This window comes from Cygnus atratus, chromosome 5 (genome assembly GCF_013377495.2).
Source record: "Cygnus atratus isolate AKBS03 ecotype Queensland, Australia chromosome 5, CAtr_DNAZoo_HiC_assembly, whole genome shotgun sequence".
Classification (NCBI taxonomy): Eukaryota; Metazoa; Chordata; class Aves; order Anseriformes; family Anatidae; genus Cygnus; species Cygnus atratus.
Genome location: NC_066366.1, coordinates 39,615,042 through 39,629,620, shown reverse-complemented (window position 1 = coordinate 39,629,620; position 14,579 = coordinate 39,615,042). Strand labels below are relative to the sequence as shown.

Sequence of the window (14,579 nt, the reverse complement as noted above, 5' to 3'; positions counted from 1 at the left end):
TCTAATTTTGCACCTGATTTGTTGAGTGGAGACAGTGACTGGAAATATGCATCATTCTAGAATCTGATAGCAGTTACTAGCTTTCTGATCGTCAAACTGATTGCCAGATTTCATTGTAAAGTAAATGGAGAACCTTCTACACCTTTCTACATACATTACAAATCCTCTTTAGAGAGGTGGCTTGGTGAACACAAAAGAAAAATGGTTGTGTGTGTCAGTTTTGCCTTCTCTCTGCCCTCTAGAGACTGAAACCACAATAGCTATACTTCAGAAGAAAGGCCAGAGTGTTTGAAACCTGTTTGAGACTAGCTTTCAAGTCAGATTTTCTGCATCTGAAACTGGAAAAAATCCCAGTTAGTTTGCTGAATATTTCTGACAAGAAGAAGATTGCAAAGAGAGAAGCCAAAGATGTAAATGAGAGTGAATAGTGATGCAGGTATGATGTCACCCTCGAGGAAAAGCAAGGACAGAAAAGTTTCTTTTGTGTGCGATCCAATACATCATACTACATCTAAGTGAGTTTGAAATATCTTGGTAGGAGTTGTTCACCCAGTTCAGAGATGTAATTTGTCTTGTACTGACCACAAGATAGATTGGGGGGCACAAGAACACAGAAAAGACTATTTTCCCTTGCACGACAAGGTCTGCAGCAAGGTAAAGTAGCAGTATTCACAGTGTGCGAGCTACTAGCTGCGTTGAAAAGCTATTGGAGCATGTTCCTCCCTCAGCTCATGTGTTATCTAGGCAAGATATTCTGGTATATACTGCGAATGATCTAAAGTACACTTAAAACTACTAATAAAAATAAACCCAAGGAGATATGATTTATTTCTAGAAGACCTTGCTTACTCCTGCAGGTGAGATATGAGGAGAGATTGGGGACAAAATATCTTCTTTGATAAAAAGGGAACAATTGGTGCAAAACTGGCTCTCCCCTTGAGGCTGGAGGACATGCAGAGCTTCTGCAGGGCTTTTCTCTTCTAGAAATACTTTTTGTGGGTTCATCAGTATTGCAATACTATTTCATAAGTTGGGAAAGGAAAAGAGAACATCTTAGTTGTTGAGAGAGAGAGTTTGAGCATTTTCAGTTTAAAAAAGGTTTCGTAACTGTGGCTATCAGTGCATTCATATTTCAAAACCTCTGTCATATCAGATATGGGTGCCAGTGCTTACATAAGAACTCAAACACTGTGAGTTGGAGGTGACTTATTACAGCATAATTCTAAACTCTCTAGCACCATTGGAGGGGAATTAGTAATGGTTACACCTGTTAAAAATAACTTTCACATGTTTGTAAGTTTCTGGTCGTGGCAGGCCATATACCCCTTCTGTTCTTTAAGCATGGCTGATGTCATTAATTAAGCTTTGTTTTTGTAATTTGTTAGGACTTTATTTTTTTCCTTAATTGGACTCTCTCTTTGCTACTCTTGAAGGCGTTGTCTAATTTAGATCGAATTTTACGTGAAAGCAGAAGCATTAAAAATACAGTTTCTGAGAGTTTTGAAAAACTGTATCTGAAACAAAAAGCCCCTATTAATGTCTCACAGAGGACACTGTAAGACTTCATTTTTACCTTTCCAAGAGTCAGCAGTGAGCTCACCAACCTGTATACACGTAGTTAAGTCTTAACTGCAGTTGGGCCTCTTGCCTGCCTCAAATAGGTGGGGAAGGACTAAGCAAAGGAAGGTGTATAGCTGTAGATGGAGGTGACTCATGGCATTCAGTGGCTAGGGTAGAAATTCAGAGGAAATCTGGCTTCATTAATCCTGTAGCTCATGGAAAAAATATTCAAGCTTGGGCTCTTTAGTGGATGAAAAGACTACAGTGTACAGACTTCATACCAGATGCCCACACAAAAGTGTTAATGCTGATACAGTACTTAGCAAGTAAAGTAATAAAGCAGTAATTGGTTGCTCGGAACATACGCTCACAAAGAGCTCTTTTACTCAATTACAGAGGAATATAGCTTCCAGATTTTTATCTGTGAGATAAGGGGTTGTGTGAATGGGAAGCTGTGCTTATTTTGCAGATGAACAGGATTTTGTTGCTGGCATAGCTAGCTGTACCATTATTCTCATGCTAGAAATATCTTACAGGATCTTGATATTTGACTGCTTCGGTCAAAGTGGCCAACACCTCCAGTATCAATATGTTACACTAGAGTAAAGAGTACAGAAGCCTGGTTTTGACGAGTCAACCCTGAATTATTTAGATTTGGGAGTCTTTTTCTCAAATTAAAGTTGCCGATCAAGTTAACTAAAAATTTGTTACGCAGGATGGTTCACTGTAGCACAGGCAAAAGCCATATACCCTGAGGATTACAGCACACCACCCTAAAGCACAGTATGCAACTTCAGGTAAACTTAATTGTGGAGGTGCCCTCATGGCTGGATGAAAATATTTGAAAAGTTCTTTCTTTAGAGTGGAAATGCAAAGAATTGGGTACAGTAATAATGACCTAGAATGTAGTACAACCTAACTCCTCCCTAACTAATTCTGGTCTTTTCTAACCTTGTCCTCTATGCATTATCAAAGTCATTGAAGTCACACGCTTCAAAGTCAGGCTTTTGCAAGACCATGGCCTTCTATAGAACATGCCCTTCCTGCCTGGTATGATTTCAATGAGGACGTTCTCTACAGAAGCCATCATTAACTTGGTTAACACCACTCCCTCCCTCCTTTCATTTACTATTTTGTCGATGTCTTACTCTGTTCATTTATTATTTTTAACCTCTGTCTTAAGCTGAAGTCCTAAAAATAATCAGAAAAGCAAGTAAGTTCTTCAAAGTGTTTTTTAAAGGTTGTCAAAATACAAAAATATGCATAGAATTTGTAAGATCTAGAATACAAAGCACTTAATTTATAGTTGTCAAATCTTACAGAGATGTACTGTTATGGAAAAATAAATAGTTGTAATAGTAGCTATTACATAACATTACTGATCCTCAGATCTTATTTAGAAAGGTGATAGAACCGTGAAATGATTTGTGGCAGACCACATGGGCAGATGACACTGATTCCTTAAAGCCCTGCTGACTAAAACCCACTGCCCCACTGCTCATAATATTAACTATGATTGGCCATGCATTTAAAGATTTGGGTTATGTTATTTATGTATCATGGATATTCAAACTCTTGACAACTCCTATGATTTTATAACGTCTGAAATAGTTAAGTATTCCCTATAGTAAAAACTCTGGCTGTTGTAATCACTTATGGCTGAGGGAACTTGATTTCCTTGATAGAAATCCAGGTACCAGGGACTATTAAAAATAATAATAATTCAAGCAGAGCCACTAGAAATCGTAAGTCTTAATCATTAGCAGAAGTTTATCGAAAAGTCCAAGAATTTGGCAGTACTAACAGAGGCCTCAGCAGCAAAGTTCCTGTGGCAGACAGCACGTGTTTTTGACTGCTGCCACAGGCCTCACTGGTGACTTGGACAAATTCGGCTTCTTGAGCCTGTTCCTCGCATTTCTCCCATTCTTGAGGAGCCATTTCGCAGTTTATTGAGGACCAGCAAGGGCGTGAGCGGCCTAAGGAGCGCAGCACAGAGGCAAGGATGGCACCGCAGAGTGTCACGCTGGTTGGACCACCTCTGTCACTTCACTCTTGACGTCAGCGCTGCCACCAGAGATGAGGTGACCATGGGCAGGAGCTGGGGTGAGGAGCTGCAGCAACTTGAGAGCTGGCGAGGCAAGAGGGGCTGTGAGGCAGATCACTGCCTGCTGCTCAGCTGGGGGTTGACTGGAAGAAGGCTTGGAGCCACTGCCTCGGCAACCACGGTCCTGGCCTGCGTTTTCTGTCCACGTTCCCCGCTGGATTTCACAAAACCACACAGAACTGTAAGGGTCAGAAGGGACCTCGAGAGATCATCGGGTCCAACTTCGTTTACCTCGCTACATTTCAGTGCCTCTGTACCATCAGGAGCACCTGAAAAACTGGTTAACGTTCTATTTTACATCTGAACGGCCACCAGCGGCTCCCGGCCCCGCTCCCTGCCGCCGGGCTCAGCAGCACACCGGGCCGCCGGACCCTTCCCCCGGTCCCGGGGCAGGACGAGGCCCAGCCGGGCGCTGCCCCCCCACCTCAAGCCGCCTGCCTCCGCCCGCCGCGCCTCCGGCGCTGACGTCACGGCGCGGTTGCCATAGGAACGGCCGGGGTCGCACCTGACGGCTGTCGTGAAGCAGCGGGAGGAGGGCGAGGGAAGGAGGAAGGAAGGGGGAGCCCAGGCCCGGCCCGGCCCCCGCCGGGCCCCTCCAGCCCCGCCGGCCCGGAGGAGGAGGAGGAGGAGGCCGGAGGAGAAGGAGGCGGTGCTGCCGCCGCTGCCGGCGGCTATGTAGGGGCCCCGGTGCGGGCGGATCCGGAGGCCGCTGCCCGCCTCTGGAGCGCGGCGCCGGGGCCGGGCCCGGCGGGATGTTCTCCAAGAAGCCGCACGGGGACGTGCGGAAATCCACGCAGAAGGTGCTGGACACCCGCAAGGACCCGCTCACCCGCCTCAAGCACCTGCGCGTCCTCATCGGTGGGTGAGGCGGGGGGGGGGGAGGCGGCGAGCGGGGTCCGGCCCGCGGCGCTGTGCGGCCGCCGCCCCCCGGCCCCGGCGGAGGAGGGAGCTGGAGGCCGGGGATCACCGGCGGATGGGGGGCTCGGGGCCCGCAGGGACACCCCGACCGCAGCCCCAACCCCAAGCCTCGGGGCTGGGCTGGGCCGGGCCGGGGGACCCCAGGAGCTCCGCTCCCCGCTGCTCTGCACAGGCACCAGCAGCCCCACCTTGTCTGGGGCAGGAATTCATTGGGCAGCGGGGACAGAAGTGAAAAACGGGTGGATTTCCCCACCAAAACGCTGTTGTGAAGTCAGTGAGTTTGAATAGAAGCGGTGAGCAAGCGGTAGTGGTGCCCCTGGCTCCCTAATCCGTTTTCCGCCAGTACCTAAAGTAACAACGGTGTTCTCGAGTTGGAGCTACCAGGGTGAGTGCTCACCAGGACCCCAGTAGGTGAGCATCCATACAGCTATCCCAAAGACATCTCTGCTTCGCAAATTGGTCAAGAAGGGAGCATAAGCACTTAGGTGCCACCGTAGTGCAGTGCGGACAGCTGTTTAACCTGACCAGCGAATTATATTGTGTGATTATATGCAGTAACATGCCTAATGGAAAAGGCAGAGTTAACCATTCCAAAATATCTGCTAGCTGGAGGTGTTTGTAGAGATCTAGGTCCTTGTCATCGAGCTGTCCTTGAAAAAAGCAGCTTCCTCTCGAGCATGTTTTGGGTCCTCGAGTTCAGTAACCGTATGGGTTGTTTCTGACAGTTTATTAATGTGTGAGCAGAGCAGGGTCAAGGGCAACTGCATTCCGTATTTAGAACAGAGTGTTGAATGGATTATTTTGGGTTCTGCCCACAGTCTGGGGGTATTTAAGTAGATTGTCCTCAGCCTGCAAAGCTGAATTCTTTCCTTTCAAAGGAAAACGGTTCTTGCTCTCTTTTTTCTTTTGTATTAGTGTTTGAAGGAACAGCTGTTCCCACATGGCAGCAACTGCTGCTTCATGACTTATTTCTGTAATGTAATTATGTCTTTTGAAATGGAGAATAGTTTTGTAGCGAGCTATCCCAGACACTTCAGTAGTCAGATATAGCCTCTTGCCTCACTCAGGATCTTAGAACTCGTCCTAGCTAGCTGCACTGAGCCAGTTGTGGCTTGTTTTATGTTGATTTATGTTTATTTTTAGCTCCTTAATCAGTTGAAGAAATTTAAGAGGAAAGATCATTATAAAGAAACTAAATACAGCTCTGAATTTAGTTTTCCTGGCTGTTGTGGGTTAACCCCAGTAGGCAGTACACTGGGTAAAGCATGCTGAATATTTCCAGTTTGCTGTAGTCTTCAAAACATTATATTTGTCTGATTTTGATCTGGTTTGTTCTGGATTTGGTGTTTCTGTAACTTGTCTTCTATTTACAAGATTTTTCCTTCAGGTTTGTTAACAGTCAGGTGCATTTAGTGAGATGCAAGCTGTGAGCTCTGTGTCAAGCAAATGTTCTTATCTAATCTTGGGTTTCTGCTTACTGGCTTTAGGACAGACGAAGTCTGCTGGGACATGTTTTCATGTGATGGCCATTCCCCTTTTTCCACCGCACATGCGTATTTCTTGGCTGTTTTAGCACAGCTCCCACATATGCTTTCTCTAAGTTTGGGAGAATGCAATTCAGTGTATGACTGTATGTAGGGAAAGGTGTGACACTGCTCTTCAGTTTGTCTGTCTTGTATCCATCTACAAACTTTTATTGTTATGCAGGCGTATCTTAGATCCACAAGGTACAAAAACAAGGTGTTTTTTTTTTTTTGTAAGGGGGGCAGAGGGATACTTCTCTAATTTGTAGTTGAGTGCAAGAGAAGTGTAGTGCAGATTATTTGAAGTCCATTTTCTTCTGTGATCACATCTTTGCTTTATTCCTTAAATTTTTCTCCTCCCTAAACAGGCCTTCAAAGTGTAAGCTCTATGCCTTTTCTTCTCCATTTGTTTCTTTGACTAGTCAGCAGGACCAGATTAAAGAAAAGAAATGTGCCCACATGGGACAAACTGCTGCCTGAGATGGCTTTGGATGCAGACACCATGCTGCAGCTTGAGCAGCTTAGTGCTGCATTTTCCTGTTTATCTTTTTTCTTCAGTGACAACTTCCCCCCGCCTCACACACACCCCAGCATAATAATCAGCATGTTTCCATGTGCTTCAGGGGAGCCAAGTGAGCTAGTGCCAGCAGGCTGTCTGGGGGAGAGGAATGGAATCTCTGTTTGGTATCTTCATTAATGAAAAATTGTTTGTCTTGTTCATTGCTCTTAGCCTCTGTGTATCGGAGACTAAAAGACCGTCAAGAAGAGAATTCTCGGATGTTTTGCATGCAGAGAATGGGGAGAAGTGTTTCTTGTTCATAAATGGCAAAGTGCATTGGACCAGAATTATTTTTTCTGCTCTGCATTTTAGTGTTCGGTTCAGCGACAATAAACTGAAACATGGCCTTAGATTCATGGTTAAGACTCGCAAGGAAGAAAGGAGTGCTACTTCATCTTCCTTGTATTTTAGCAAGGCATCAAAAGCACTCGTTTTCCATTAAGACATTACTAAGATAATGAAATAGTCATGAAAAGAGGCAGAGTGGTCAGGAATTTTAGACTGATTGTTATCTATTAGCCAAAGAAGACACATACAAACCATTTTGTTACAGTGAAAGATGGACAGTTGAATCCCACAAAGCAGCAGTGCAAGTCAGACGTTATCTAAAAATATTTAAGCTAGGATCATATGGTTGTTAGACAAGACCAGAAGAGAGCGAACAGTTTCAGAGAACATAATACGAAGCTAAGTGACCGGATAGCACAAAGGCAGGCGACGTTTATTTTTAACAAATTAAAAATAGTGCACATTAGATGGAATTACGTAAATGCCTTTTACAAGACAACTTAGAATCCCGTGAGTTGTATCATTTCAAGAAAAAAAATACTGTTGTTGACAGCTCAGTTTAAATTTAGTCAAAAATGCAAATTAGTCTGCCTAAAGTATACAGAAAACTTTGTCTTCATAAAACAGTAGTGAAGTTATCTGAAAATATCACTGCAGCATTATTAGTCTTGTTGCTGTAGTCAGTATAGAGAGGATTTAGAGATGGGAGTGGCCCAGATAAGAATAAAAGTTTAATGTAAAAAGAAATCTTTGGAATCCCTTTTTGGAGGGATAGAGAGTGAAAAATGTGGAAACATACATGAAAAAGACTAGGAAGTAAAGCCTATTAAGAGCTACCGAATTTGAAGTTACAGGCGAAGATTTTGGCTTGGGGAGCTCCTGAGTGCTAGCCTGTCTACCAGGTACGGGTAAAGTGGGGGGTAAATGTATTTGCCTTTTTTTCAAACAAACAAACAAACAAAAACAAAAACAAAAAAAAAAAACTCGTGATGTAGAATCTGCTTTTTGCCACTTCAGTCCAGTATCCTGGTTCTCTGCTCTGGCTCAGTATGGCTTTTTTCATGGGATATTTATTCAGTCCGTTTTGTAATTAAGCAACCAAGGAAAATTCAGAGAAATCTAGGTGACCAATTCCTAATTATTTAAACTAGCTGTTAAAGTAAATATAATAAATGACCAATTTATGCATGTCACAGACATTAAGTTTCCTTATAGAGGTCAAAGCCTGGAGGAAACCTCCAAGTAGTAATAAGCGCTGTTAATGCTAAGAACTGCCATGAAAAATTGGAAAGAGATTGAAGAAGTCATCCTGCGATTTATCAGTCTCTGAGCAAAGGTAATCTGCCTTTGTGTGTTGCCGCTGCAGTACCTTTCTTGAAACAGATGGAACTATCTTCTTTCGAGAGACTTGATGCTTTTAAGGTGGGTTAGTTTCTTCCTATAGAGAACTGATCATCCTCTTTATTTAATTAGTTCTGGGACGTGCCTTTGAAGCATACAGGCTGCTAGCACTGTCTCTGTCAGCATGTGACTTTTTTTAAATCAAACTCTTCTCTCTGGTTCCTCTACACCGGGAAGGCTGTGGCAGTTGCGCTTACCCAGAGCTGCTTTGGTGGTAAGAGCACAGGAACCCTGAGCAGGAGCATGGCGTGGGATTCTGCTGCCAACGGCGTGGAAGTGGCTCAGCCTTGTCAGCTAATGGCCATTATGGGGGATTGTTAAGAGGAAATAGCATGGAAATAATACTGCCTTTTTCTTATCATCAGTGTTGCACTGCTTAATTGGTCCTCAGCATCAAAGAGGTCCTTTTGCTGTGCATATGCACATAAACGGTAGTAACAACATAATTAAGATTCTCTGGTTTTAAAGTGATAGCTCTTAGAAGTTCATTCTAGTAATTCTTCAAGCATCAAATCATGCTTGATTTGTCCTATTGTTAAAGCTGTGCTTTGGGATCTCTGTAAATAATTACGGCAGCTAGGTATTTGACTTCATACCGTTATACCTTAACAATATTGACAATATTGTTTTTTTTCTGGTTGTGGTACCAAACATGTTGCTGCTACGGCTGAATATGTGATTTCAGTCAGAATTTTAAATACATGTATATAAAGAAAGCTAAAACCCTGATATCTTTAATGATTTCTGCATAGTCTTACTCTGTGCAAGCAAGACAAATGAACGTGCTCAGTTTAGGATTTACTTTTATGGCTGAATTCTTAAGGGAAATCCTTTGTTTTTCTACCTTTTTGGTAGGGGAGGAGTTACAGGCCTGTAATCTGTCAATCCAGGGTAAAGCAAAAAGGAGTATTTTGTTTCTCAAAAATTATTTTATTTGTGTCTGATACCTTTAAAATACACTGTATCTCTGGAGCCATGGAGAGCATGCTTGTTAAGGTTTAATGCTAAGAGAACAGTGTGTTTGAAAGGTGGATCTTCTTAGTTGTTATTTGGTTTCGGTGTTCCCAGTGGTTGGTTAGTGCTCGACATCTCCTGTGAGTGATCTCTGAAAGGGAGGGGTCAAACTGTGCAGGACAGAATGAGACAGTCTATATTTGACATTATCTGATATATTTCTCAATATTAGACAATATACTTAGACAAAGATTGCATTTGTCTAAAGGGATTTTAATTTAAGAAATGTATCTCACTGGCAGCCAGCCCTAATGCTTCAGCTGGATGACATTCATTGGTGTTGCACATGGTCAACATCGTTCATTAGAGTATCGCTGATGTACTGTAAGAAACAAAAAATGTTTTACGGCTGTTCAGATGAAAGGCGGGTGGGGAGCTGCAGCAAACTGGCTGCCTGGAATTTCCTCTGGAGATAACTGTTCCAGAAGTTTCTGTGGATATGCAGCGCTGTATTATTTTTGGCATGAGTTGTGTGTATTTTTTTATTTCCCTCTCCTGGTAATTCTAACTGCGGAGGACATGTCACCGGCGGTATTCATGGGTTTGGCTGCAGGCTAGGTACAGTTTAAGACATCAGAGTTGGTGTTCTGTCAGTCTTAAGCCTGAACCCTTTCTGATCTGTTTTAGCCAGGGGGAAGAAGTGTTTTGCTTTAGGATTTTGGCTAATGTTCCGCTTGACTTGCAGGCAGCAGCGCTGGCCAGTGCTGCCGGCTTGCAAGGACAAGGGCTGGAATCGGATCAAAGTCCCAGACCAGACAAAGGGACGGCTCTGACCTCTTGGATGCGAGGGAAAGGTCTGCGTGGGTTCAGCTTGTGGCAGTTCGCAATGGAAATAAGTATACTGCTGTGGAAGTGTTTGAAGTTACTCAGATAAAACCTACCTTCTGGAGCACGCCTGAGTTGTCATGGAAGTATTTTTGTAAAGCTCACCGGTGTTGTAACTCCTCTGGAGTCTGCCGGCAACCTGAAACAATTAGGCTGGAGAGCTGTCAGCTGCGCAGCTCATTCCTATAGAGCACTGGTGTTGAAATTTGGCAACGCTTTGTACGTAGACCATGTTCATTAGTGCTGTTAATGTGCTTATTCATTCATGGGTTTTGCCTTGTACATTTGTCTCTAGAAGGTTCTCATGATCTGGAGTTCAGACTTGTCCAACACAAAATTGAAGTCCATTAAAAGATTTCTTTTAGTATGTTCTTTTTTCAGTACCCAAACCCTCAAGAATATTTTCTTTGACAAAATTACTTCCAAAAAATGGAATTGTCTGGCCGAATAGTTGTTACGATAAAGCTAAGGTGCAGCCCTTGTTTAATAGAAGTGCACTTGTAGCGCACTGTTAGAGCAAACCAGGTTGTTTCCATCAGCTCTTCTTCGCTTTTTCAGTCTGTTAACTATATCAGAGCCATCAGTTAGTTCCAGATGTTTTCTACTTAACCTTTTAAAATTACATATTTTGATATTCCAGAGACTGCTTATATGTAACTGAATCTCTGCACTGCTTTGCTATAAAGCAGCAGTTAAATTTTCCACCTTGGGAGTTTGGAATAAGTTCTGCTGGATATTTTGCCTGTATGTTAACTGAAATTTAGGACACGTAGAAACTTCTTGCTTACTAAAGCCACCAATTTATTATGATAATTGATACTGAATACTCAGCCCGTGGCAGGCCTCTGCTTTACAGAAATGGAATTAGAGATCTGGCCGTCTTCCAGGTCATGCTTGTTGCAGTTGTCACTGGTGTTGTGTTTTTGGGTGAGGATGAGGGAAAGTGACTTAAAAGCCACCGAGTCTCTGAATGAGACAGGATAATGCTTCTGTTATCTATCAAACTGTGGCAGCATGTAGTATAAACACACTATTAAATTCCCTAACACTTAAAAGTCAAATGTAAAATGAACCACAACTTGGAATAATGGTAGACTGTTCTGTTAGCTGCTACAGTAAATTTCTGTGATGCTATGTGTGAAGCTGGTGAGTGTTAATGCTCTCTTTAGAAAAAGTTAGTGTATTTCTAAGATCTGTGTGTGGTGTTTTTTTTGTTGTTGTGGTTATTATAAGTTCACTAGGTTGTTTACCACTAAAGTTCTGTCCTGTGCAGAAAATTCAGGTTTACCTGCTTTATCTGTATAAGATTTTAATTTCACATGGAGGTGCAGTCATCTACATAGTATTCCCTTGCTTACTCAACCCATTCATAAATATGCAACAGATATTGCAGATTAGTTTATAATCATTTATAATGTAATATGTAGGAAACAAAATAGGTAAGGAGAGTTGTATTAAAGCTCGCTGAGGTTGTCCTGCAGAGGATTGGGGTGTTACATTTGTAAACATGAAAGTTTTCCAGAGTCTTGCTGAGGTGAGCCTGTACAAGTTTAAATATACAGTAAAAGTCTCTGTTGCTTTTTGTGTTTTACGTCTGACAAAACAGTGGTTTGTGGGGTTTGTTTTCTTACTTTTTTTTTAAGCTCTCTGGGATGGTACTTGGACTTAGAATGCCGAAGTACTGAATTCTAAGTATACCATCCAGTTTGTATCCTTCTTCAAATGCTTGATATAAAGGATTTTTTTATTAAAATCCTGAATTACTTCTGTGGGTAAAAATTATTCCTCCTTAAAAAGGGAGATGCTGATAATTGAACCGTAATTAAAGCCTTTGAGCAAAAACACACTTACTCCTAGGCAGAGTTGTGTAGCAGAATTAAGCCTAGAACTGCTCTTCCTAAAATGGTCAGCCTCTCCAGGCACTGAGGTCTGCATAGCTTACTGAGGTACTTGAAAAGAATGTAACCTTTTGGAAAGTTTGAACAATTAACCTTCAAAAGAGTTGGCCATTTGAAAATACATGAAACCAAGTTCCTGAAAGAGCAGTTGGCCATTTGAAAATAGATGAAAGTAAGTTCCTAAAAGTATAGTTGCATGTAAGCATGGAAGCTGATAGGAGAGGTGAAGTTTTTTTATTATTTGGTTCTGATGTTTTGTTTTCATTTAGTCCTGTGCTACGCCTCTTGTCTATAAGATGGGGAACAGTACAACTTCCAAGTTTTAACGGATTTAATGGAAACCTGAATTCTGGTTGATCTGATACTCAGTTGCTCTTGTGGTGAGGTTTGTACAGCTACCTTAGACGTTGTCTTCCATTTTTAGTTTGTTTCTCTGTATCGTGCAACAAAATAGAACTGAATTTGTAAACAGAATACAGTTTCTACAACTTCCGTAGGAAATGCTAATTTACTTGCTTAGTGCTGGACCTAGAAAAAACAACTGCTGCTTTCATAAAAGCTTCAGGGGAGGAGGGAAGGACAGAGAAGTTGTATGGTGTCTCTTTGTGTTTAAATGTAACTTTCTCCCTTTATTAAAAAAAAAATTAAAAAGAACACAGTTAATGCAGAGATCAGATTTGTACCAATTTTTAGGTTACAGAAGAGTAGTAAGGAAAACTCAAATCAAAACTCCGTGTTTTTGTTTTTCTATTGGGAAGCATGAAGAAAATTAAGTTTTCTTGGCAAAACTTCTGTAAATGATGCTGGAAATCTGGATTTTATTTTATTGGAACTATTTTTTGTATAGTTGAAGGTTTGGTTTTTATGTTCTTGGAGTACAGTAAAATATATTGCCCCATTTTTCCCTCTCCTGTTCTGGGATACTTTTTAAACTATTCTAGGTGGTGCCAGATCTATTTTTGAGTCCTTTTTCTTTTCCGTCTGGGCACGAGTACCAAGAACACAAGGAACACATTAGTTTGTGTCAGTTGCATGAAGCTGTGGTAAGAGGATACAAAGTTCTTTTGTTTAAAAAGAAATTGTAAGCTAGGGAGGCAAGTCTGTTTCTGTGTAATCCCACTTTATGCAAAATGGCTACATCTCCCCTAGGAAGGCAGGAAAGTTAAAGGAGCCAAAGCAGACAAGCAACTTGCTGCAAATTCCCAGTTCAAGGCTGTGTGAAAGGGGCATGCATGTGCTCCCTGTAGAGGAAATAGTTTTTACCTCTCTGCATAGCATTTGTGATTGTTTGGGGGAGCAGAGAGAAGAGACAAATGGCTTTGGGTTGAAGAAAATGGTTTAAGGTGAGAGGATTGAAAAGCCGTATCTTTTGGTTGATCACAAGGATAAAGGTGAACTGAAAGTTTTAGAAACACTTTCATTGGCGAAAATGATCAGATTCTTAATGGAGAAAAGCACAGCAGTGTATAGCTGGAAGTTAGGTAAATCCAAATGGTGAGCAAGGGATGCGTTTTTGGTAAAGTCATCAAGGAGAGCAGTAATGTTTGTGCCTGTTGCAGTCATGGGTTGTGCTGAGCACAGGGGCAGCAGTGAAATGGAACCATCTGCACAGGTGGCCACACAAGGTGACTTCCAGACCAAAATCTTCCAAGGTCTGTGTCATTATTTCTGTGCTCTATCTGCTTGCTTTTTTCTTCTTCTTGCTGAGGTTCTTGGTCCAGCTGTGCCAAGGTCCCAAGTTTCTTGATCAGTAACTTAGAGAACCGCTAAGCGTGTTGTTTGATGGTGAGCAAAAGCTGTCCTTTACTCTAGGTGGCAAACGGTGCCCTTTCAGACCAACAAGCGTGTTTTCCCTTCTTTAAAAGGAAAGCCAATTTTCAGCAGTAACAGAAAGTGTGCGTGTTATTTTCAGGTAATGACAGGACAAAATTCCTATTCAAAAGTTCTGTTTTTATTTCCTTGCATCCTGAAGCAATAGAACTTATTGCAAGCACCCAGTGGTTAACTGAATTCCATAAACTTCCTTTTGTTTATGCTATTGTGTGGGATCTTAGGAAGAAAAGAGTGAATTTCATTTGCTAGAAAAGCTTCAAAGTTAAGGACCTTTTGACTTGCATCCTACTCCTGAGCTGTGTCTGTTCTGGAGGTGTGCTTTCAGTGCTCATCAGGTGTCAGTGGTAACGCCGTAGGTCAGCAGTGCTCCTCTGGCTCTTTTCTGAGGTGACTGACACCACATGTTATTAAACAGATAACTAGAAACTAAAGCGGAGTGTTCTCTGAAATTCCTCCCAGAGCAGAGCTCTGAAAAGACACAGGGCTTTTCCACAGCGCCAATTATACATATGAAAGTGTCACTACAGTGATGGTGAGACAGATAATGAAGATTCACTGTTCAGCTGGTTATCTAGGCAAGCCTTTAGTTTGTTTCCTAAAGAGTTTAGGAATTTCCAAAAATTAAGAACTGTTGTGATTAAGAACTTGCCCTGACC

The 14,579-nt window shown here is 42.2% G+C and overlaps 1 protein-coding gene across 3 annotated transcripts in view; it reads left to right on the top strand.

The window, feature by feature from the left end:
- Window positions 1–2,861: 2,861 nt before the first annotated feature.
- The window catches only part of RALGAPA1 (Ral GTPase activating protein catalytic subunit alpha 1), a 132,127-nt gene continuing 120,409 nt past the window's right edge, over window positions 2,862–14,579 (top strand). For 2 of the 3 annotated variants that reach the window (XM_035539307.2, XM_035539308.2), the window contains exon 1: window positions 2,862–4,522. In XM_035539307.2, the coding sequence (XP_035395200.1) occupies window positions 4,417–4,522 (106 nt within the window). In that variant the 5' untranslated portion in view covers window positions 2,862–4,416. The remainder of the gene's footprint in view (window positions 4,523–14,579) is intronic. The other variant, XM_035539311.2, reaches the window with a different exon arrangement.